Below are 25,410 nucleotides of genomic sequence, written 5' to 3'. Positions count from 1 at the left end.
AAAAACATACCACCAATTTCCTTGTTTTGCATGCATTTTGAAAGTTTAAATTTTTTAAACATTAACCTCGTTATTATTAATTTAATATGTAATGCAATATATATATATATATATATAAATTTAGCTTAACCTTGCAGCATCAAAAACTCCATAAACAATTTCAACATTACTGATTGTTTTTTTTTTTTTTTTTTTGTCAATAATAAATTGTCTATTTCAAAGTTTTAAAAAATCATAAAATAAAAAATAAATAGGAAAAATTCACTTATTACCATGAAATACAATAAGATTGAAGGGAACAAAAAAAAAAAAAAAAAAAACCAATTGCCTTAAACCAAATCAGAAATTATAAAATGAATAATGAATCAGAAAGGACATGATCTTGATCCTTAAAAATTAAACTCAGAGTAGGCATTATAGTTAATCATATATGGTAAAATAAAATTTATGAATAATAAATGAAAATTTTATATATTATTACAAGTCCCAGATATAAACAATCTGTAAAAATTTTAAAAACTCAATACATAAAAACATGACTTCATGAATACCAATTCACAAAACAGACTATTGTTTCTTCCTAAAAGATGTCCCAATTCCCATACATACACAAACCAATATAAGCTGCTCAGTTCAGACCTAACTTAACAATAACATACCCCAAAATTTTCGACAAAATCCAGATAAAATAATAATAATAATAATAATAACAATAAATCCCCTCAAAAAATTATTAAATAATAATTACAGCCCCTCAATAGCTGATTTTCCCAGCTTCGGTGATTAATTCATGTTTAATATAGATCGATTTCATAACATTTTATAAAATTTAACTAAATTTTTATATTTTATGTTTTTTTTGAAAATATATTTTATATTAAAATATATATAAAAAAGATTTATTTTACTTTACAAATTTAATCCTATAACATTAAATTAAATATAACTAAATCAATTTACATTTAAATAATTTTCAAAAACATAAGTTAAAGGGAATTTATAGAATACAATTAACTATTTCATTTGATCTTGTTAGGAGTTCATTTGCTAAAAATAATGTTGTTTAGGAATGAATTCCTCACTCAAAAATTTATTTCTTCCTTCTCATCTATGAAAAATTACATAGTGAAACAAAGATACTATTTCAGTAACACAAATTAAAATGACAATTAAATAAAAATAAAATATCTATCTAAAAAAAGAAAAAAAAAACTTGAAATAAACCCGACTTATTCAACTAAGTCCAATCTCGCTCGTTCGAATTAATTAAACCTATAAGAGAAAGCGCTGGTTCGAATTAATTTATTTTTTCGTAATAAATTATTTATTTATTAATATAAAATAAAAATATAGCATTAACCCATCATTTGCTAAGCCGAGACCTGATCGAAGTGAACACATTGACAAGCAAATCTTTTGAACCGTCGATTTTCTTTTACACCCAAAAGATTACAGTCTAATCAACATTTTTTCACAGATTTTGTCCCCTATTTTGAATTAAAATACAGGAAACATAGTTTTTTAAAAAAAAAAATCATCATGTGGGCCCATGGCCATCTACGTGTGATTGATTTGATCAAAGACATTTCTATCTTACTCTACGCTAATGATTCACACTCTAACACGATCTACACTCTTACATATTGGTTTTTGAGATGCTCTGCACGGTTACTACGGTGTACCTTCGCAACACCAAATTTTTTTCTCCGTATTAAACAAGCAACCCAGAATGATAATTATCTGATTTAAAATAAAATTAGTAAGATTTGTAACCTATTTACCGAAAGCTAAACACAATGTAGTCAAACAATCTTGTCCCTTGACGACATCGTGACGCTCTCTTGGTTTAAATAAGGGACTTCACGTAATCCAACGGCTATTAATAAAAAAAAAAACACTATACTCTAACTCTACTCCCTCGATATTATACAACCCTTTTTCTTTCCCTTAATACCCATCAAATCACCAGGTTCTGCATTGCCCATGGATTTTTTTCTAATGACGTATATGTCCTTTCCTTTCTTATTACAGGCTGGAGGCACAGATAAATCAAACCGCTGAGACTCTCAAAAAAATTCGATTATACCTTTAAAGAATCCAATTTAACTCAACAGATATCAATTCGAGTCAATTCATTTGCAACCCTATTTAAAATAGCCAAGGAATCCGAGTAGCTGTACAAAGGGCAGTTCTGACATTTAGAAGAGGATATCCCTCCTGGCCACTGCAGAGCAATGTTAATATGACGGGGTTACCGTCTCTTCCTATTTGACAGGAATATCTATCTAATTTCTTTTTTTTTTTTTCTTTTTTGGCGGGTATCTAATTTCTCAATTAAATCATTTCTTTACAAATTATTATTAACTTAATTAATTAATATTTTTATCTTCTGTATATAAATCGGTCCATGTTTCCTCGGCTCCATCGACAGCACATGAATCTTTCCCAAGTACGACAGCAAAACGCCATGAACAACCAAAACTTGCTCCCCGTTCCGTTCTTTTCCAACCCTGAAACTTATCAGTTATCCGAAAAGGTTCATTTCTTGACTGAAACGTCGTCTTTTTATAAGCCTCTGTTTGCTCCCCATTACCCCATCTCTTCCATTTTAGCTCATAATAACTACCTTAACCAACATAACTGCTGTCCTGTATCGGTCGATGTCTCGGTTTCAGATTCCTTTGTTCCTAGCAAGAAAGAACCCGATACCCAAACTCAATCGCTGCCCGTTCTTGATGGAATCGCTGCTGTTGTTGGCCAGCACATCCTTTTTGGAACCAATACCTCCGCCAATGGTAAGAACCTCGAAACATCAATTTCACAACGGACCGGCTCAAAGACAACGAACCACGAGGATGATGGTCACCGGAAAGTTACTGGAATGCCCATGCAAAGGAGCTATAGAGGAGTGAGAAAGAGGCCGTGGGGAAGATGGTCAGCAGAGATACGTGACCGAATAGGGCGCTGCCGCCACTGGCTGGGCACATTCGACACAGCAGAAGAAGCGGCGCGTGCATATGACGCGGCGGCGAGGAGACTCAGAGGTGCAAAAGCAAGAACAAATTTTGAAATCCCTTCTGTGCTGCCGATTTCGTCTCCAACTTCCTCAGGTTCATCTACGGAAGTTAGAAAGAGAAATAGTAACAAAGGAAATGGTGGTAAAAAGTGCGCAGTTGTTACTTCTGTTGCTCATTTGTTTAGTGATATCATTAACACCAATAGTGTTTTTGAAGGGAAGACGAACAGTACAGTAAGTAACAATAATAATGCTAAGTTGGAGCTTGACCTGAAGCTGGGGATGGGATTTGGTGAAAATGGAAACAAGAGAGATGCTCCTTATATGGTTATTTAGGGTTCTTGGTTGTTAGCAGCTTTTTTTCTATATTACATAAGGAACCTTTCTTGTTTTCTCTTTTTGTTTTTGGGTAAAATTAGGTTAGCAAATATGAATGTATGTAATGGGGAAGTAGAAATGCAAGTAGTTCTCGAAAATTCAGCTATATATATAAAATCAAGTTAGGCAAGCTTATCCAGTGTTGTTAAGAACCTGAAATGTGTAAGAACATAAGAAATGTGATGGTATTTACTATATAGTTATATAGTTATAACATATTAATCCTTAAAACTCACTTTTTCTTCCTTTGATCTGTGTTTGCTTCCAGTTAACTGTGTTTAAGAATTCCAAATTTTCAACACTTCAGCTTATGATTGTAGAATTAAAATTTTTTTTATGAAATTATAAGTAATATTTAATGGACTAAGACTGTAAAATTGTTGATTTTAGAGAAGGATAAAACCCAAAATATAATATTTTCTGCTCAGTCCTAATGAAGGGGCAAAGCCATGGAGCAAGACAAAAAATAAGAAATGATTAGAAAACAAAAAGCTTGAAATTAAAAAGCAAACCTATATTGTACTAGTATCTGCAATCTATTACGTACTTAAATTGTTGGTAACATATGAGCTAACACTTGCCTTTAGGGGACTACAAAGAAAAGAGTCAATAAAGAATCATCATTAGTTTCGCCCACGAAACCCGCGGCCGTAGAGAGAGATGAGATAGAACTGTAGAGATATGAGTAATGATGATGGAAAGAGAGAGAAAAATCTCATCTTTCTTCCTTCTTCTCTGTTGATCTCTTCAGTTGACGTTCGAAAATCAATCGCTCTTATTGTACAGTTGCGTCAGTGACAGTAATGGAGATTTGCCCACCCTGTTTTTCCTTTGGAATGATTGATAGCTACCACTTCTCATTTATTTGCATTTTTATACAAAAAAAAAAAAAAAAAATTAGTATTATCTTAAATGTCAAAATCTTTTTTTTTTTTTTTTTTTTGTTATAGGCAAAATGAATGGATTTATGAAACTTCTTTACTTAGATGATTTAATACATTTTGATATAATTGCGTAATAAACTCCTATCTTGCTTCAAACAAAAATTTATTTCTTCCTTTTTACTAAATGCATTCAATTTTAGGGATTAACTCATAATTATATTTTTAGGTACTATTATAGCTAGTTGGTTATATATGTTACTTCTAAAGAATGAAAGTTGAAAAAAAAAAGTTTAGGGGCCTATATATAATTTTTGAAGGATGAAAGTTAAAAAGAAAAAAACATGGGGAAGCGATGGCCCCTCGTAGCCCTTGAGAAGGTCTGCCCCCGGTCGAAGGACTCAAAACTCTCAACCTAATGGGAGCACTGAACGAATCTTATCAACCGAGCCAACACTCCAATAACCTATAAAATGGTAAACTGGCATACAGGGACCAAATTAAAATAACTATATAGAAATATCACTTACTAAATATAACAAATTACCTTTTTTTTATAATTACATTCCAATACCTTTTAACAATTTTGCTATGCAGTATTATCCATCATGTAATTAATGCACTCCCTTATCAATCCTTCAATCTAGACCCCGAAATTTTTATCGTCGATTTTTGTTTCCTCTTTTCGTTTTTTTTGAGAAGCTACACCGTTTGTCCTTGCTGTTTGTAGAACTGGTACATCCATTTGCATTTTGATTTAGAACACTTGCGGCATCAGCCTCAGCCTGCCATATTTTATTCCATTACAGAGCTTAAAGCTTAATCAATGCACACCACAGCTTGATAGAACGACATCAAATCTGCACCTTCCCTTAATTACAACATTGCTTGCCTCTCAACATCTAAGTGAATTAAATATACGGCATGTGCAAAGCTCGCTCCGCCATAAAACCATCACCGCACATGTCCTTCCGATGGTGAAGTATTCAGTTCCAAGCAGACAAAGGCACTCATAATTAATATACATCATGAGTTGCCTCTCCCTGGCACTTTCAACTTTAGCTTTATCTCAATCTTAACTAAGCATCTAAAACTCTCCGGCTTTACTAGTTATTTATAGGTCATTTTAACTATTCAGCATTAGAAAGAATCATGGAATTTAATCCACAGCCTAATTCAAACTTCAACAATCAAATATACCTGCAAGCTATAAAAATGAAAAAGAAAAAAATGCCAGCTTCATAACAATCAAAATTATGGGCAAATGCAAATAAAAACAAGTAATACAACATCTCATTAAAATTGAATCAGTACAAATTATCGATAGAATAATTACAGCTTATCTGTTAATACTTTCCTAAAATATTATAAAGCTAAAGCAGAAGGAATGAGGGTCAAACCCCAAAGAATTTGGAAGAATGTAGAAATCAGTTCAATTAAAGAATCTAAAACTTTAACTAGCGATTAGGATCTCTACACTACCCTCACTACCTCCAGTATAAAAAACAAAGTTCCGCATCCATTTAAAGATGCGGTGAAGGTAAATTGGTTTAGTACTTACACTCCAATTTGTGACACTGTTAGGACTTGGGACAGCCGAGCTATGCATCATTCAGCACAAATGCTGCTATTGATTTAAGAAAAAGATTACCAGTGTACAGCTGATTCTTCTCAGCTAATTCCACGTAAGACATGGGAGCTTGAGTTATCTTCAACAGGTAGATTTAGGTCAGGTAGCATAAAGGAAAACTCCCTACCTCCACCCTCTTGTTTCTGGAAAGAAGCATCTGGTGAAGATGGCTCATGTTTGGTGCATGCAGCAATTATTGGCTTAATTGAATATGTTTCTACTTTTATTTGCTCTGGTTGGTTTGAATTAACTTTTTCTGTTTTAACAACTGATGTATCTGTTTGAGGTGGTTGCTTGGATAACAAATCTAGCTGCAAAGAAGAAAAACAATCACCATAAAGCTATTTCAATGGTAACAGTATATAAAATTTAAGTAGAAGTAATAAGTATTGTTTTTCTATCAGATAATATCATAGGAAGTCATATATAAAATTTAAAAAAAAAAAAAATTGAAAATTTCTTGCTTGCCCCTTACAATTTAGTTTCTGAGTCCATCATTGATGTATGCACAAAAAGAAACTCTGTAAAGTATTTTATCAATTAATCTCGTTCTATATGGAAATTAATTTGTTAGAATAAAAGGATAATGGAAATGCAAGCCAACTTTTTGAAGATAAACTCAGATTTGAGTGCCGGATCTAATATGAACATTAAATACAGCAGATTTCAAGATTAAATAGGATTCCCAAACACAAAAATGAGGTCAAGTGTAACAGCAATGTAAAACCAACACAATTGATGTGTGTAAAAATATAGAAATTTAGGAATGGCCCACTAAAATCATAGGGCTCAGTTATTACAAAGACAGTACTCAGAAGTAACAGATATACCTTTAATCTCTTCAATTTTTCATTTGCAGTCCTCTGTTTCTCTACAGTAAGCCGCAAGTTTGCCAATTGCTGCTCAAAGAATGAATCATAACATTAATATTGAGTACTTAAAAGAGCAAAAAGGATAAAGTTAAGATATGCGAGAAAATTAGAAAGAATTAGAAAACATACATTTTTCAAATTTCTCCTTTCCTTTAACAATAAACTTTCCTCCTCTTTAAGCTCCGGTAATGTCTGAAACCAGCCAAAAGACGTAAACTTTCAGTTATTCTTCATTTTTTTAGTTGACATGTACATTATAATTAAAGTATATTTCTATAATTAAAGTATTATTTATGTATTGAACAATTAGCTAAGCAAAAGTAAGCAAATTCAGTAATACCTTTTTCTTTCTCGATCGCTTAGTTGTCGGTGTTTCATTAGCAGCAGCAACCTGCACACACCGAAAGTGAACGAGAGATTAATATTCATATATATATATATATATATATATATATATATTACACATACACATAAAGATACGTATGCATATACATACATTTTAATACATCGGAGAGCAATGGGATCATAAAAAAGAAAAAGAAACCGAAATCCAAAAACAATTTCTTAGGAAATTTCCTGGAAACCATTGTAGGATGAGAACTTCCAAGTTTGAAAAAGTGAAACCCGGTCCAGTCCACGCCACGCCGACCGAGTCCACCAATATCTTTTGGCAGTTCGCCGACAACAAAGGCTCACGTGACCGTGTCTGCTTCACACGTGATTCAAATCTTGAAAAACTTGACCGTAATACAAACTATGAACCCCTCTCCTTCCCAATCTTAAAAAGCCTCGGTCAATTAATTTGGGCATAAAAATGCAAAAAGAAAAATTATGTTAGTTAGAACATGCTTCTGAGTTTGGTAAAATACCCAAAAGCAAACAAGTCAGCTAATTACCATAAATTTTGGTAATAATGTGGTCACCACACCAAAAAGACTCCCTTCGCTGCCAAACGAATTCGCACCAATAAATTCCCACTTTTTCTAAACTTCTATCTTTAACCAAAGCAATCTTTTTTAGTTCCCTGATTTCAATCCCATGTGTAGAACCAACATTTATTTGACCAAAAAAAATTCTACCTTTTACGGCCCGCGATAAAACCTAAAAGAGCTACAGTGACAGCCTGTCTAATTAATTCTGAAAAATCAAAGCCCCAATCAACTGGAAACACAATTTCTCAGAGATACAGAAGAAAAGCAAGGGTTGCGATCGAGCTGTCACGTGAGAAAAGACAATTTTTTAGTGCGCCCGCAGTAAGTGGAGAACTGCGGCGACCACACCAAATCATTTGCCCAATAAAGTGCATAACCACTAACAACACTACACCAAACTACACGCAGACCTATTTTGCCACTAAGACACGCCACCGGTTAAAACAGCTGATTTTTTTTTCTTAAAAAGAAAAATAAAACTGCCTTGACAAAAGTACCCTTCCAGTTATTATAATCTAAAAACAAATAGGGAAACTCTAAATTCGGACACTAGGAGTTTGACCCTGCGTAAGGACAGAATCGTCGTTTCCGAAGAAACGTAGGCGATCATGTATTGACCCGACAAAAAATTTGGATTCTGGAACCGATCTATTGGACGATAACACCACTCTGGATAAGGGCATTGTGGTCTTTTGAATACTTAAAAAAGAACGACAACAACCCCATCGTTGAACAAAAGCAGAACTTTTACTACTATATGAGAAAATTTTAAGATAGAAACTTGAAAAAAAAAGTCGTGAGCTGAAAAGGGAAGGGCATTTCAGTCAAAAGAATTTGGAAAATGGAAATTTAAAAAAAAAAAAAAACATGAAACAGCGGCTAGTCCGATGACCAGAATATCCGATCCGGTTGTGGAATGGCAGATTCAGCCATCTAGATTCACGAGATATCCCATGCACCAAGGAGCAAATAATCAGTAAGAAAAAATAAAAATTAGAAAACATAACTCCACGGATGTTATAGTGTAGAAGTAAATATAAAGCTTATCGGAGGGCAGTCTAGTCAGTCCATAAAACGACACCAAAAAACAAACTGAGTGGCCGATTCAAACCCACAACCACCGAAAACTCAAAAGAAACATAAAAAAGGAATCAAACCTTAGATCTCGCGCTGTCAATCGGCTTTACAAGAAGACTGGACTCCTCAAACCCGTCGGCGGCACAACCACTAACGGAAGTGCCACCGCTCCACGAAAGCGGAGTGGTAGGGCTAGCACGAGTAGCGTCAGCTTTCTTTCGTGGTAGTTGCTTAGACCGCCGTTGACGCACCGTCCATTCAAGGCGCAAAGCCGGAGCAGAAATCTTATTGGGTAGAGGCGGTGGTGATTCCGCTTGATGAAGTTTCAAAAGCAACTGAACGACGAGAGTGTCATCGGTCATGGCCACTGTAACCCAATCGTCTTCACTCATATCTGCCTGTGTTTTATTTTAGACAGAGAAAAAGAAGAAGAGAGAAAAAGTGAGTGCAAGAGAGAGAAATGAAAATTCTTTAAGTAAGGAGAAGGATGGCTATATATGTGTGGGCGTGGTGCGTGAGAGATGCTTCCAGCTTCCCATAGTTGTTGACAATAACCCTTTTTTCTTTCCATTTTCTGCTTTTGTGGATTGGTTTTTTATGTTTTATTATTATTATTATTTTAAATTTAATTGAATGTGGGTATGGATGGGCCCACTGGAGTGACCACGTGGCAGTGGCTAATTTTGGCGTTTGTTTTTATTTAAGGGTGATTGGTTTCTTTTCTTTCTTGGAAAATAAAGTAGTAAATAGTACTGCTTCGTATACGGTTCCTCCTTTTTCTTTTTTTCTGAGCTTTGGATTAGTTAGGACTTGATCAATTGACATACACGCGCCAAAAAAGGTTAATGGGTTATGGGTTAGACAGAGAGACACAAGCAGTGTTCCGTTTTAACATTAACATTTTATATTTTTACAAGAAATAAAAAAAATACCGAAACACATTTATTTTTTAAAATAATAATATAATAAAATATCTAAATTAGTCGTTTTAAAATTAAAAATTTTTATTTAATTTTACTATAAATTCAATATTAATTTATTAGCTCAAGATCGTTACAATACTCTATTTTGATGATTAATAAAAATATTAAATTAAATAATTTATTATATAAATTGTGCAAAAGAGTCTTTTATCTGAATTTAAATAGAGACATTCATTAAATGGAGATTCAATTAACCCCGAGGAAAATCAAGACTTAAAGACATTTTTGAAAAATTGAAGTTTATTTGATTAGTGTCTTTAGATATTTTAGGATTAATTAGTATATTGTTAACTAGAAAAAAAAGAGTCACGCGATATTAAGACTATATAAAAATATTTTCTTTTAATTTTTCAAATACTATGATTAAAAAATTTTATTTGGTTAAAGTAATGTTTGAAAAGGGAAAATTTTATTTCACAAATTGCATTTCAAATTAAGTTATCCAAAATTGTGATCTAAAAAAATTTTTGAGGGAAATATTATTTGATTTGAAATCTATCTTGGGCTTTCAAAGAATTTGCCTAATCTAGTCCTTTTAGCCCAAAAACCTTTCCCTCTCTCCAAAATTTATGTGGCCAATTTTTTTATTTCTCCTCTCTCATGTTTAACGTTGACTTGATTCCATCTTACAAACTCTTTCATCTTGATATTCCTATTCTTCATATTTTTATTGTATAAATTCTAAGAGGATGTTATAATTAATCTTTATAAGAGATTTTCAAAACTAATATATTTTATTTATAAAAATCTATTTTCTTGGCTTAATTTGGTATATCATCATTATATCTATTATAGGTTTTGTAAATTTAGAATAACTACAAAAAATAGAAGAGACGTTTACAAGTTAATTGAAAAACTCGTGGGATATAGTTAGTTATAGTTGTTAAGGCTATTTACATTGCACTTAACTTTATTTTTGCCTTTGAAAATAGTTTAATACTCGAGGTGATTTTTTAAGAAGTATGAACTACTATAATTTTTTGTGTTGATTTTTTCCTCATCTCTTTCTCTTTATGATGTTGCTTGACTTTGCAGACTCACTGAAACAATCTGAATTTATATTTTCAAAGATTTTTCAATTAAATTTAATGAACCGACAGCCTGAAAATTTATAATAATATTTTACTGCGAGCACCGCGAGAAACCGAGTCGAAAATCGGTTGAAAAAGCCGTAAACCAATTAAAAATCGAAGATTTGGGCCGAACCGAACCGAATCGACCCAAACCATCTAGAATTTTCTTTTCTTTCTATTTCTAGCGCACCTCACTCTCCTTCCCCATTTTTTTTCTGCGCTTCCCGATCTCCGGCGACACCATCTCCGCCACCTTCTTTTCCTTTTCTTTCTTCTTCTTCTTCTTCTTCTTCTTCTTCTTCTTCTTTTCCTTTTCTTTCTTTCTTTCTTTCTTTCTTTCCCCTTTCTTCTTCCCTGCACCTGCATTCGCACCACTGTCCAGCAGCTCCAGCAGCTCCAGTCGAGCGCCACTGCCGTTCTCACTGCCGCTCGTCACTGGAGCAGCTCTGTCGCTCGTTCCGCCTTGTCCTAGCTCACGCAGCGCCACAGATCGCACAGTCAGGCCCTCTGTCAGGTCTGGCGCGCCCACAGCAGCAGCTCCAGCTGCAAGTCTCGCTGCCAGCCGCCTCTCTTCGCCTCTCTCCGCCTCTCTCCGCCACTGCTAGTTAGATCCGGCCACAAGCAGTTGCTGCCCTTCAACCCGGCAACTCCCATTCTAGCAATTCGACAACAACTATATTTGGGGTATAATTAATTTAAATACATTTTAGTTAATCGATTTAATTTTATTCATGATAGTTAATTAAAGTTAGTTATTTTAGTTAGTTTAATTTTAACAATTTTAGTTAATCTAGTTAATGTTAGTAATATTAGTTAATTAAATTAATTTTATTATTTGTAGTTAATTAATTTAGTAATGTTAGTTAATGAAATTAATTTTTATTAATTGTAATTAATGAGTTAGTTAAGTTTAGTTAAGTTAATGTTAGTAATGTTAGTTAATTAAATTAAACTTATTACTTTGTAGTGGATTAATGTAATTAATTTAATTTGGTAAATGTGGATAGTTAATAGCTTTGAAATTTTAGTGTTGATTTAATTAAGATAGTTTAAACATAATGTTATTGTGTGGTGATGTTGAGTTTGATGGAGGATGGGAAATTTGATTGATTGATTGCCCGATGGACGGGCTGTGTGGTTTGGAAATATTAGATATATTGTTGATATTTTAACAGGTGGATAGTCCAATTTTTAGGGGAGATATTGCCGAAATTTCGGTAGAAAATAAAATAAATTTTAATAGAAAATAAAATAAGAAATAAAATATAATTCAAACGAAAACAAATAAAATAGAGTTAGATAGAAAGATAAAATTTTAGTACAGATAAGAAATTAGATATCGAGATTAAATTACGTAGAAAAATTTAGAATATAAAATAAAATTCTTAGAAGGGTAAGGAGATATTTTGTCTGATAGAATTATTTCTTTTTGTGTCATTCTTACTTTGCTTAGATAGCCCGGGTCCATCTAGTGCTCCTCCAGGACAGAATCAAAGCTAGAACTTCGCTCTCCATCACTGTGAGTAATAATAAATAATGCATATTAACACTGCATATGTATAACATTTATTCATAAACATTATGTTTTTATTTACATATTTACAATATATTACAAGTATTTTATCATATATATTAAGTTACGATCATTATAATTATACTTATATATAATTGTGCATTTGGATGAAATTGGTGTAATACGTTGAAAGAATTGTTTGATTACTTGTGCTGTGCATATACTGTGCCTTGTTTGTGTGGAATTAGGATGAAGTGGGTCACCATGGGTTTGTGAGACTGTTTCTGTTATACGGATCCTGATTCTGATTTCTATTATATTCTGATTCTGTTATATGGATCCTAATTCTGTTTCTGTTAGCCGGGTAAATGGGAGATCGGCGCCCCCGTGTGCACCTGATAATTCTGTTTGTTCTGAAACCACAGGATGGCCGCTTGTTGTTGCGCACCTGAAAATCTAGATTTGATTGCAGCCCGCAGGGTGGCCTCCTGTTGTGAGCGCTTGATGATCTAGATTGGATGGAGACCACCGGGTTGCCTCCTGTTGGTATGAAAAAAAAAAAAAGAAAAGAGAGAATGTAAAAACAATGAGAGGGCTGGTCAAGTGAGGATTAGACCGGTCGGTCAGTATGGGGGATCGGCTCCCTGGTGCACATGTGAGAGGATGAGCCATGTGGGAGGATGGCTCATCGGGGGTTCGGTGACTCCACTGACTAATTTCCACGTGATGTGATTATTTGAAGGTGATATTGTTTGTGGGTGCTGATGTAATGTCATATGATTGACTGTTGTGTGTTCATTCAGTATACTAGGGTGCATTTTGCTTGACTGTATGTGGTGTGTATTATTTATTATTATTCACTGAGTTGCAAAACTCACCCCCCTTTTCTCCAAACCTCCCAGGTACTAGGAAGCAGCTGATTCGACTGAAGCTCTGAAATCTTCTCCGCAGAGTTATAAATGTAAATTTTATATTTTTGTTATTTAAATTTGGATGTGCTAATTATTCTATTATCAGAATATTATTGAACTCCGCAGTTATAGGGTCGTGTATTTCAATCGGGCTCTGTCGTATGCGTTATTGTGTAAACAGACTTGTTATATATTAGATGCAGGTGGATTAATATAACCATATTATGAATATGACTTATCATGATTAGGCCCAAACTAATCTTTAATTAAGATATCTAAAATTGGGCCGGATTGTACAATATTTATATTTATATCCTAGCTGTATGGGCTTACTGTTCCTGTTAAATGGTGTGGCATGTTTAAGTAGAGTAGTTTAGGCTTACTACGGGCCTCGGGGGCCTTAAGCTTATCTGGGCCTTAGTGCCGGTCCGGCCCACTGAGTCGGGTCGTGACACTCACACACTTTTATCTTGATGATATACTTCTATCTTGATTATTCAATCACTCTATGTTAATAAATATTGAATCTTTGTAATTAATATTGCTCTGAGTAAAAATTGATTATGAGATGCAGAGTTGTCCAATTTTAGTGAGCTAGAAAGAAAATTTTCAAACCTGATGATTGATCAAGTATGATAGGTTTCTTTTATGTTTGAGAGTGAGTTGTATGCTTTTAAAATATGGAAATTGTTTGATTAATGTAATGCTCTTGCTATATTTAGAAAAGATCTTTGAAACCCAAAATTGAGACCTACAAAATTTTATCTCATATGAAAGCACCACCGTTAGAGTAGTATTTCCATTTCATTTTTATTTTCATGCCCGATAAACTTTTAGCTATGTGTGTAGTAAAAATTTTAATTTAAAATTATAATTAAAGTAATGATAAAAAAGAGAAAAATGTATGTAAACATAAAAATAAATTACACCCAATAAATACGGTAAAATTTTAAAAAAATTTATTAGCATATTCTTAAAATTTTAAATGAGCACTTTAAATGAAATAAACTAAAATACTCATTTATTATTATTAAAATGAAAAGGAGGGAGTACTAGCTAATGTGCCATGACATAATAATAATAATAATAATAATAATAATAATATTCCTTTCAAAAAAATTAATAATATTATTATTGCTATCATTATTAATATTATTATTATCATTATTACAGTACTTTATTTACTGCAATATAATGTATAGAATAATTTATTAATGTGGTTGATAATTTTTACTTGTTATGTTATCTGTTATCTTGTCTTATAGATCTAATTTACTTTAAAAAATTTATAAGGGATCTTTTTTTTAATTCAGAAATATTATTATACAAAGATATTGCTATAACATTGCAATTAAAATAGACTCATAAAGTCTATTTAAAAATAGCTTGAATTAAATAAAATTTACAAAATTTTAACATAGCATAGAATAGATTCGAACATATAATATGTATAAAATAGACTCATAACAGTTAAATAAGTAAAACGAAAGTCGAATAAATCAATAATATTATAACCAATAAATACAAATTTGTGTTATTAATTACATATTTGTCAATTAAATTATCAATTTAAGCCAAACACTTTATTAAAGATATATATATATATATATATATAAAAGATTTAGTTAACTTTTGAGAGTGTAAAAAATTGACGGAAAGAGTGTTCTATGGACTGAAAACAATGGGGACAATTATAATTTTTACAAGTTATAAATATCCAATTGCCGTGATTAAAAATAAAATTGCAAATTCATCAGCATCATGATAACCTATTTTCCCCAAAACTTTGTTCCGAAAACCGGTTCAATCCCAAAAACCTGGTCCATACCCACAACCAACAAATCCCTCCTAAACCCTGGCCACCATCTGTGTCCCTGTTCTTCTTCACTTTCAAACCCTAGTTCAGTTTCTCTTCTTTTTCACCACAAACTTCATTGTTCACTTTCGTCACCTTCCATGGCGCTTTCAATTGCCAGACCCAAACATAGATCTTTCACCAACCCTACGCTTATCCATCTCTTCTCTACTTCTTCTTCCTCTACAAATCCACCAAGCAATCAATTGAACCCTCAAAACGACACCGATTCTCAGTCTCTGCCCTCCCAATCACCATTCGCTTCTCAGTTTAGCGATCTCAAAGCCAGCCTCAAACAACAGCGACAAAGCCCACAATACCAGAACCAAGAAAACAAACCGAATCGGCCTCCTTTAAGGAAAGCCTTCAATGCGAGCCACTCTACCTCAGGCTCTTTTGAAGAAATTAAAAAGAATCTGGCCGAGTTCCGTTCAAAATCCTCTGTTCCACCTCCTACCGAATCCAACAATGCTGGACCAGTCTCTTACTCTGGCCAGCCACGACAGCAAATCAGGATTTCTGACCTCTATAAGCAACAGAACTTATCACAGGACACGCATGGAAGCAGTGCAAGCACCGAATCTACCCAATTCTCTGGGAGACTCGCATTTGAAAAGATTAAGGAGAGTTTGGCACAGACAAAGCTCTATGCTTCCGGAAAAAACGCTAGCACGGGTAAAGACGCAACGTCGTTTCCTGGTTTTAGGAGCAACTGGAATGTTAAACCCACAAATGAAACTGTACCGATGACGTCTAGTGTGACATGGGGGACTCAGGATTCGGCGTCGCTGTTATCTAGAAAGGAGGATGGGAATGTGAATGAAAGATTGAGAACTACTGAATTCGTGAAAATGTATAGTTATGTGGAGTTGGGAGATAAGTTGAGGAATTTGCGGCCGGAAGTGAAGGATGGAGAAAAAGGGTCGTTTTCATTGGCGGAGCTGAATGAGAGGCTTAGGAAGCTAAGACAAATTGAGGAGAAGGAGGCCGAGTCAACGATGGGTGGTGTACTTCTTAGGGATATACGGGCGAGCTTGTTGGTGCTTGGCAAAACTCATGAGGAGAAGTCCAGGAAGAGTTCAAGTGAGTATATATAAATGCCTTTACCACCTTATGGTTTTAATTTTGTTTTGATTAGAAATGCAGGAAAAGAAATAAAATTTGGGACATGGCTGCAGTTATGTTTTTTGGTGGGCACTTTTAATTGTTTATTGACCTTTCTGTTATTGAGTTGTGTAGAGAATTTTATGCTATTTGGATAGTTTATAATAGAAGAATACAAGGAAGGGCAATTTGTTGCTTTGTGAGAAATCAGTGAGCATATCTTAAAATTTTTTGAAGTGTAAATAGCACGAAGTATTTTGTATAGTTTGAGTCGTTTGTTGATGTGATGTATGAAGTCAGAGACATGGGGTTAATATGCATCTTATTAGAGTTGGAGTCATAAAGAAGAAAAAAAGCTAAAGTCTTCCCAATATTTTTGGGTTAGGCATAAGACGATTTTGACTGATTTATGTTTAAATTCTTGTGACAGATACCTTATCTATTAGAAAAGTAATTTTAGGCTTCTGCTCTATCACAATACCAGGGAAAAGAAAAGAAAAGTGAAGATTTTTTTACTTTTGTAGCAGAATGGTGGAGACTTGAATTTTTTTTATGTGCAGTCCTTGCAACTTGTTAAAATAGTCCTCCATTCATTTCGTTAGAACAGTTGAAAGGAAAAAGAGTATACTGCTTCTGCTTCGTGATAAATTCTAAAGGTGACTGCTTGAATTTCCTTTTTTTTAGTTTTTTTCTGGTTACATATGGGGGGTCTAGACCCCAAAAGACAAATTTCACTAAAACAATCTGGTGAATTTCCATAATGACATGTGAAAGATGATAAATAAATCTTCAGTTTACTTGATATCTCGAGTTAGTTCTGTCAGCATTCAGGAGGACATTTTGATTCCTTAACATAGTTATTTAGAACTATATTACACTTGAACTGCTTTCTTTCTTTCTTTCTTTTTTTTTTTTAAATAATAATCTGCATGTCTACTGGTATCTGGCAAGTGTCGAATCTTACTGTGGCTAATTTTCAGGAATGAAAATGTGATGAAGAATTTTCTGAATTCTAAATGCTCGATGAAGAAACTCCATTAGATATATTTATAATATATTTATAATTTCGTGAATTGTATATGCAAATTTTGTCAAGAGTTGCTCGCTGTGATGTGAATCTTCTGCTATACTACATGCTGATGCGGATAGATGCAGTTTTGCATACTTATTTTTTGGGGTTGATTTGGCTTTGACAGGGTTTGATGGTTTTGCATTCTTTAAGGCAAGATATGTATGACCTGCAGAAATTTCCTTACTAGGTTTATTTTTTCAGGCCAACCACTAAATATATGTACTTCGTTAAGTTCAACACCAAGTTATATGACGCTTCCACCAAAGGAGCCATTAGTTGAAAAGGCGAGTACAAGTTTTGTTCCTTGTTATTAACTTTTCTTTCTGTGTGGTAGCATGAAGGTCCATAATGTTTGTGCTTTACCTCAGCCTTTGTTCTTTATGATTCTATTTTGTATTTAAGGTTTTTGTTGGGTTTTTTTGGCAGCTGATATTTTAAATTTGCTTTTCTTCTTCCGATTCAAAGACAAAGGAAATTTATTAGTTATCGCATATTCTTAGTTGGAGTGTGTTTTTGTTCTTTACCATCAGATATCAACACTTGCTGATTTCTTGTTATCTCAATATGGTTTATGCAGTATTTCCATCCAGATAACATGTCTTCTGCTGAGAAAATGAAAATTGAACTTGCGAAGGTTAGAGAAGAATTTAAAATGTCAGAGTCAGATTGTGGATCTGCGCGTGTGCAAGGTATTGGGCCATTTCTTTTTGGTTTCATTTTGATTTGCACCATGCTGGGAAGGGTAGCTACTTGGTTATTCATTGCAAGATGCACCTGCATAATCTTTAATTTTATGCATGCTGTGCATATCATTTGATATTCTGACAAAATGTCAATAGAATGTCTAATCTGATTTTCTGTGGCCAAAAGTTAGTAAGCCCAAGCTAATTGTTGCTTAGGAAATTGATTTCAGACCACTTCTTAGGGTTATTGTTCAAGTCTTTTTTTGGGAGCTATCTTTTAGGGTTGTGTTCAAGTTTAACTCCCATTACATAGGAAAGGAACAGCAACAATAACTTTGTTGAGTTAGTTAACTGCTTTACTGGAGCAGTAAACTGCAATTAACTCGGCTCAATCCTGAACTTTTGCGGTGTGATTCTCCTCGCATTGCATTATGGCTGGGCCTTGTACATTTTTTTCAGTGGAGTTAAGCAGAAAAATATTTGACAGAAGAAAGATGAGAAAAGGAAAGTAGAGCACTATGTGGTTAGAACCACAGATAAAGCCTCTAGGGAGGAGATAAGTTTGTGAACTGATTTATTTTTACGAGGACAGAACAGATATGAATCCTATCCTGTGACTTCTACACAAAAATTTTGAGATAAGAATGTGATAGGATATGGGATAAAAGCACCCCTTTTGCAGAAGGATGTGGTTTTGGTAATGGATTAAATTTGAATTGGGAATCAACTAGTGTTTCAGCAGCAAATGTTATTGTGTCAATCTTTCAACAGTGGAACTGAATGATTATTTGGAGAAACTTCCTTGATTCATTTCAAATTCTTAGCATAGATTAGATGGAATTAAATATGATATATTTCTATAAGGTAATATTACATTGAAATGATTGCCTAGCACTTCTATGAACATGGTTAATGGAGTATCATTATGTAAAAATAAGTTATGGGAGTGTGTATGAAAGGGTTTTATGCAGAGTGTTTTTTGAATTTGTATCCGCATAGATACTGAGAAGTGCTCAGGTTAGAGTATCGAAAGCCTTAGCTATGGTGTTAAATAACATTGACGCACATGTTGCTTCGGATATGGAATTTAAACTAAGGATCGGATTGGATCTTTATTGCAAAGTTTTTTTTTTTTTTGGACATAATGAATAACTCCCGTTTTGGCCTTTAGCTTGAAAAGAGATCATGATCTGATCCTTTGGGGAATCGATGGGTTGGCATTAGAAAAGAAGTATCAAGAACATAAATTAGACTCTCGCTGCTCCCGGTCTCCTTTTGGGTACTCTCCGTGTATACTTTTTTGGTAGTCTCTTTTAATGGTAGAATACTCATTATGCATCTAAAACTAAGATTATAGAGTTACTCTGTGATTTATGTAAAAGGAAAAGGAAAGTAAAATGTTAGTGTTCAGTAGCGAATATCATATCTTAATCAACCTTTTTTCAAGAAAAAAATTATCTCACCTCAGCTTTTGACTTTCTGTTTATTTTCATATTTGGCAATAATATCAACAAAAGCAAAGGTTCTTTTGGGTTGGAAACGTTAGTCTATACATGTGTAGTGGCCACTCATGGCATCTTTGTGTCCCTTTAGTGATTTTCCCTCATGGATTATTTATGCCCTTTTACTAATTGCATTGCAGTGGCTCAACTAACGACTAAGATCAAGCATCTATCTTCAGTTCTGCACAAAAAGGTGAAATTGGAACTAAAGAATTTTTTTTCTTATATTATTATTTTATTTGAGTGTCTGCTTAGTGACATATAGTGGGGGTGACTTCCAGTTTTCTTATCCTATTGGGAAAATTATTGTTTATTTTACCTGTTGTATGAAAATTCAAATGGAAACATTGATGTTTATATATTTTGATCTCAAGAGCAAAGAGCCTATTGCATAAAATATTGTTATTCCACTATTATTAAGAGGCCCTCATTCATATGTCCAGAGAATTTTTAATAATTTTCCATTAGCAACAGATTCACCTTTCTATGGATAACCTGATCAACCTGATTTAAAATCATTAAACAAAGGGATCATAGAATTACCAGTCTTATGAGACAATTTTGTTGTATTACTTGCATGCATTTCCTGATTCGTAAGTATCATCGCAATATCTTCCTCAACTTAGCTCATTCATGATTGTGGCAAAGCCCACAGGATTCTAGAATGTTATATATGATAGTTTGCTTGGTTTGTAAATGGCTTGATACATAAATTAACACTTGAACTTTACAAGAAAAGCCTAATGGCAACCTCAACTTTTAAGTTGATCCAATAGACCTTTCAATTTATAAAATTGTATCTATCGAATACTTCAATTTGTAAAATTGTACCTTTTGAATACAAATTTGCTCATTTTTCAATTACCAATGTATTTGATGAGTTGGATACTTTATTCATCTGTTAACACAAATTATTAAACAATGATTTGCACATCTTTTAACTATCTTATAATAATTATTCAATAAGTACAATTCTCTAAATTGAAATATTTAATAGGTAATTTCACAAGTTAAAATATTTAATAACTATATTTCTACAAGTTGAAGGGTTTAATAGATCAATATTAAAGTGGAGAGTACCAATAGGTTTTTCTTATGAAGTTCATGTATTGATTTATATATTTGGTCATTCATAAATATAGTAAGTTATCATATTGTTTTGTGTGTGTTTTCCTTGACATATTGTCTTGAATCACATGATGTTATCCAGGTTATTAACTAGGTGACCTTTACTTGCATGGTGAAGTGATGCCAGTTATACATTTCGGCGTTCATAAATACATTTAGTTATTTTACCAGAGTACATGTTGTAAATTTATTGTGTTTTCCTTGACGTATTGTCTTGAATAATGTAATGTTATCTGTCTTATAATAAAAATTAATAGACAGGTTATTGACCAGATGAGCTTTACCTGCATGGTGAAGTGACGTCACTGACTGCTATGCATGGACGTGTGCTTCCTAGTGTAGAAGCATTGATTTTATCTTAATCATGATTTGATCCTGAATTTTTAGATTTGCTAAATGCTGCTGGAATGGTTGTTACTATTGCCTTTGCAATGCTGCTAGCTGTTGTTTTGACACCACAAATAAATGCTGATGTGTGATTTCAATGTCGTCCAATATAAATTCTCTTCTGATACGGCTATGTTTTTGTTGTTGCAAATGCTGTAGGATAAGCACTCACGAAAAGGTCTTCAAGAAATGGTGCAAAGAAGAAAGAAGCTGTTGAAGTATCTGCGAAGGACCGACTGGGATTCTTACTGCTTTGTTCTCTCTAAACTCAGTCTCCGCGACAATCCAGATTTCAAGCACTAGACTAGAAATTGTTGACTTGCTAGGCTAGGCTAGGCAGTGATACAAACCTCATTGTTGTTTCTGTTTCTGAATCAAGTTAGTTAATTTATCAAAATTTTGTATAATTTCTTCAGGAGGGAGAGATGGTCTGTTCATTTTCCCCTCTTTTTCAGAGCAAGTTCATTCAAAGATTTGATTTTTGAATATTTTTAGGTTTATACGATTGCAAAAAGATAGGAAATTTTAAAGTGTTCCATTGAAATAAGGTTGGTATCTTTCGACTGCGCAAGGAAAAAAGAGGAGAAAATGGATGTACATAGATGCCTATTATCTCAGTTTTATTGTTGGAAATTTGGTTTAGTTTGATGATCAAAATTTGCTGGTTATCTATATTCTTTCTGTTGGCATTCTTTAACTGGAATGCCCCCCAACTCATTAAATATGAATAAAAAATTATTTAACATTCTATATATATATAAATATATACGCGCCATCTGATGTTTATTATGCACAGGGATGTATAAATAGATCGATGACGACTTGTCAATTCAAAACAAGGATAATAGTGATTTAAGATAAGTGCTGGAAGAATTTAATTTAGAAGCCAAGAAACGATGCCGTTTGCATTAGTTCTATTCTATTTTAACCAACATAGTAGTCTTCGTTGACCTGTTCCACAGATGATGTTTGCTTTTAGTTGGGCTCTCGTCTTCCCCGTTGCATTTATGACTCTCATCGGCAGATGCAACTAGCCCTAAATCGGTGAGTATAAATTTTTATTTTTTTAATAGTTTTGGCTATTGTGGCAATTAATTTCTTGATTCAATTTCCTTTATGTCACAAAATTTCTTCGTTCTTTTCCAGAATCTGATAGTTATATTGAATGGGGGAAATATTTTGTTGTTAGTACGCGAATTTGAAGAAAATGAGTTGATATACAAACAAAATAAATAAAAAAAAGATGATATTTTTAGGATTTTAATTTGTTATGAATAGATGATAAACTCTAGTTTGAATTTTATCTGTTAAAATGTGATTTATATGTCTTGTGATTTCATTTCCTTTCTTCAATTTTCTAGCTTCATTTCATTGTGATGTAGATGATTAAAATGCGTTGACATAAAGCTGAATGTTGACTTCAATTTGTCGCACTGAATCGTCTTTTATCTACCTGGCTATGGCTTCTAATTTTCATTTATTTCTTGAACAGGATTGCTTAATTTTTTCACAGCTTTACTCCTGAAACAATTTGTAATCTCACAACTTAAGCACAGGTAATCTCTTGTGGTTTGTTAATTACAAGAACATATTAATGTTATCAACACTTAACCTCGTAATATGTTCATAAGGAGATATATGAATCTTTGTTCGGGCGTGAAGCAGGAAATGCCAATTCTCAACTGAGCAGAATGGAGAAGGCCAAGATAAAAAAGGCAGGATTGTTGTTGGATATTCCTTATGATGTACTGTATGACATACTACTAAGACTACCTGTAAGTTCACTCATACGATTCAAAGCTGTGAACCGATACTGGCATTCTTTGATTTCAAGTCATGGGTTTGCCGTTGAACATTTCAATATTCAAGCTAATAGGGTAAGACCTAGCCCTCGTAGATATGGAGTCATCCATGTATCAAGCATTCTGCAACAACAACTGCCTCGTCTTTCTCTATACATGCACAGAAGAATTGAAGAAGAAGAAGATTCAGAAACTGCTTTAGTGGAGGCTGTAGGGGTTCGTAATACTCTTGAACTGCTAGAAGATTACAAAAGCACCCATGACACTCGGGTCTTTGGTTCATGTAACGGGTTGTTGCTTATAGGTCACGATAATGTGCCAAAGTGCTTCGTCTTGTGGAATCCATTAACTGGGCAGGAGAAGAGGTTACCATTGAATCACTTTAGCGATTTTCCTATGAATTTTATGGCTGGCCTTGGTTATGATTCTTCCTCTGATAATTTTAAAGTGGTTGTGGGAGTTTTTGATGGAGACACACGGTTAACCAAAGTTGCTGTTTATAATCTTAAGACCAATTCCTGGGCTACGGTGGAAAATACTGAAACCCGTTATGAGTTTTCTTCGAACAAACCAGGGATCACTCTAACAAATGGAGCTCCACATTGGATGCTAAGGCATGGTGATACTGGCGGTTTAGTGAATATTCTAGTTTACTTCGATTTAGTTGAGGAGAACTTCAAGGAGTTGCCACTTCCAGACGCGCTAGTATCTCGTAAGAACATTTTTCTGAGTTCTTGCAAAGGTTTCCTTTGTGTAGGTGGATATTCTTATGTATCTTCAAAAAGTTACACGATCTGGATAATGAATGAATATGGTGTGAAGGAGTCTTGGACTATATTGATGGAAATCCCAGACATTAGACCTTGTTACCAGATTCTAACATTTCAACATTTGATGTCATTGCGCATTCCAAAGAAGTCTAAAGCTCTAATATTGTTAGATTGGAATAGTGTAGCCAAATATAGTAGTCTAGGAAGTAAGGGTACGGCTGTTTCCTTCTCTGGTGATCAAGAAGGGTTGATGGTAGCTGCATTCGTGGAGAGTCTTATATCACCCAATAGTTTTGGTTGATGGCAAGAGCTCTTGCGAGGGGTTGAAAGACGAAAAATAGGTGAGATGGTAATTCTTTTACCTTGGTATCTTCATTTTCTGTACATCTCGTTCGCCCCCTTTAAAATACTGAAATATTATTTGGCCTCTAAAATCCATGTTATATTAGAAAAAAAAAAAAAAAAATCCATGTTATAAAGTAAACAAATATTACCCTTTCTGCAGAACCTCATTTTCAGATATATCTTGCTTTCATTGATGAGATGCAAGCCAATGAAGGATCCAGTAGGTGCTGATGTGCTGAAGAAGAGTGTCCTACTCTCCTTAGTATCTAAATGATTTATTTATTTTTAAATAATTTTCATTTTCATCTTCAACCCTCTCTTATTTCTATTTCCTTGGTTGGCTTTAATCTTTCAAAAAAAAGTATAATTGATTTATCACTTCTTATTTCCTTGTTTGATATTTCTTGCTTTAATGTTTTATATAAATAATTATTATATATATTTAAACCTAAACTAAAATTAAGAATTACTGTTATATGTCAATTATTATCTCACTTCTTATTTAACATTTACACTGCTAATAAAAATTATAATTTATTTAATAAATTTCTTTTTTATCCTATAAAACCTATTTTTCTAAACTTAAATGTTTTACTTTTATTTATAAAATAATTTTATTCAATATTTTCACCTTTTTAATAATTCTAAAAGATATATTTTCTGAAATTTATCAAGTGTAGAATTTATTTAAAAATTACTTTAATATTATTAATATAATTAAAAACTTATAATCGTTAAAATTTTTAATAAATTTTATTTATTTTATATCACATGTATAATTTTTAATAAAATTTATTAATTTTAAATAATATCAAATTAAATATCTTTTTGACCCTAATAAGCCTTTTAATCTTTGCCCTCTGTTTTTTATGGGGTGGGTGACGGGTTGATTATGAAAACCATTATAAAAACAAATGACTCCGGAAAGCTGACATCTTGAATGTAAGCAATCAAATCAACCTCATTCATTAATTGGACATGCATTATTTAATCAATTGATTGTCTTTCCAGAAATATATAAATTTAATCTTATATTTTATATTAAAAATTCTTACCTTAAAGGCTTAAACTCTTAATTTTATTTTAATTCATTAACGCTTCAACTTATAAACTTGTATCCATTAAATATTTTAATTTGCGAATATATTCTATTGAATGCTCGATCTTATAAAATCTTATTAATTCAACACTTATTCAATAGTTGAAAATGTAAAAAATATTGTTTCAAATATTATATTAATTACACATCAATTAAATATTTTGCACATAAATATCAAAAATATTAAAATGGATCTGGTCGAGTTTGTTGGTTTACCATTTAAACCGGTTATCTGACTCAATCTATAAATTGTAAAGATAATTAACTTTTTATAATCTATTATATTTTCAAATCCGTTCGATTAAATTAAATTGAACCACATTCAGAGATGGATTTACTATAGAGGTAACCGGGGCACCTACTCCTATTGATTTTTTGAGCTTTCAGTTTATGATTT

The 25,410-nt window shown here is 33.1% G+C and overlaps 4 protein-coding genes and 1 long non-coding RNA gene across 8 annotated transcripts; 4 read left to right on the top strand and 1 right to left on the bottom strand.

Moving 5' to 3' along the window:
* Positions 1–2,324: 2,324 nt before the first annotated feature.
* On the top strand, positions 2,325–3,577 carry LOC105635041 (Integrase-type DNA-binding superfamily protein). The gene has a single exon (XM_012218033.4). It carries the CDS (start codon positions 2,408–2,410, stop codon positions 3,350–3,352), a length of 945 nt encoding a protein of 314 aa, XP_012073423.2. The 5' UTR covers positions 2,325–2,407; the 3' UTR covers positions 3,353–3,577.
* A 1,969-nt stretch (positions 3,578–5,546) lies between these two features.
* Positions 5,547–9,321, bottom strand: LOC105634780 (uncharacterized). Its single transcript, XM_012217693.4, has 5 exons — positions 8,867–9,321; positions 7,118–7,168; positions 6,907–6,969; positions 6,736–6,804; positions 5,547–6,216 (listed from the first exon to the last, which is right to left on the bottom strand). The coding sequence occupies exons 1-5, from the start codon at positions 9,176–9,178 to the stop codon at positions 5,947–5,949; spliced, it is 765 nt and encodes a 254-aa protein (XP_012073083.1). The 5' UTR covers positions 9,179–9,321; the 3' UTR covers positions 5,547–5,946.
* A 1,744-nt stretch (positions 9,322–11,065) lies between these two features.
* On the top strand, positions 11,066–13,486 carry LOC149499351 (uncharacterized). The gene is made up of 3 exons (XR_016319681.1): positions 11,066–11,526; positions 12,296–12,361; positions 13,258–13,486. It is a non-coding gene; the product is annotated as an uncharacterized LOC149499351 (long non-coding RNA).
* A 1,525-nt stretch (positions 13,487–15,011) lies between these two features.
* LOC105634779 (S15/NS1, RNA-binding protein) lies at positions 15,012–21,544 on the top strand. Its single transcript, XM_012217692.4, has 5 exons — positions 15,012–16,204; positions 17,499–17,581; positions 17,875–17,986; positions 19,623–19,675; positions 21,157–21,544. The coding sequence occupies exons 1-5, from the start codon at positions 15,028–15,030 to the stop codon at positions 21,298–21,300; spliced, it is 1,569 nt and encodes a 522-aa protein (XP_012073082.2). The 5' UTR covers positions 15,012–15,027; the 3' UTR covers positions 21,301–21,544.
* Positions 21,545–21,893: 349 nt separating this feature from the next.
* LOC105634778 (F-box/kelch-repeat protein At3g06240) lies at positions 21,894–24,234 on the top strand. 4 transcript variants are annotated; one of them, XM_020679548.3, is made up of 4 exons: positions 21,894–22,041; positions 22,490–22,553; positions 22,663–23,910; positions 24,075–24,234. In XM_020679548.3, the coding sequence occupies exon 3, from the start codon at positions 22,689–22,691 to the stop codon at positions 23,868–23,870; it is 1,182 nt and encodes a 393-aa protein (XP_020535207.1). In that variant the 5' UTR covers positions 21,894–22,041; positions 22,490–22,553; positions 22,663–22,688; the 3' UTR covers positions 23,871–23,910; positions 24,075–24,234. The 4 variants fall into 4 exon arrangements, with proteins under 4 accessions (XP_020535207.1, XP_012073079.1, XP_012073081.1 ...); XM_012217689.4 differs by lacking the exon at positions 24,075–24,234 and having other exon boundaries at positions 22,663–24,057; XM_012217691.4 differs by lacking the exon at positions 24,075–24,234 and having other exon boundaries at positions 22,660–24,057.
* The last annotated feature ends 1,176 nt before the right edge of the window (positions 24,235–25,410 follow it).

Source organism: Jatropha curcas, chromosome 1 (assembly GCF_041381405.1).
Source record: "Jatropha curcas cultivar XTBG-Jc1 chromosome 1, XTBG_Jcur_1.0, whole genome shotgun sequence".
Classification (NCBI taxonomy): Eukaryota; Viridiplantae; Streptophyta; class Magnoliopsida; order Malpighiales; family Euphorbiaceae; genus Jatropha; species Jatropha curcas.
This window is presented reverse-complemented; position numbering and strand designations above follow the sequence as displayed.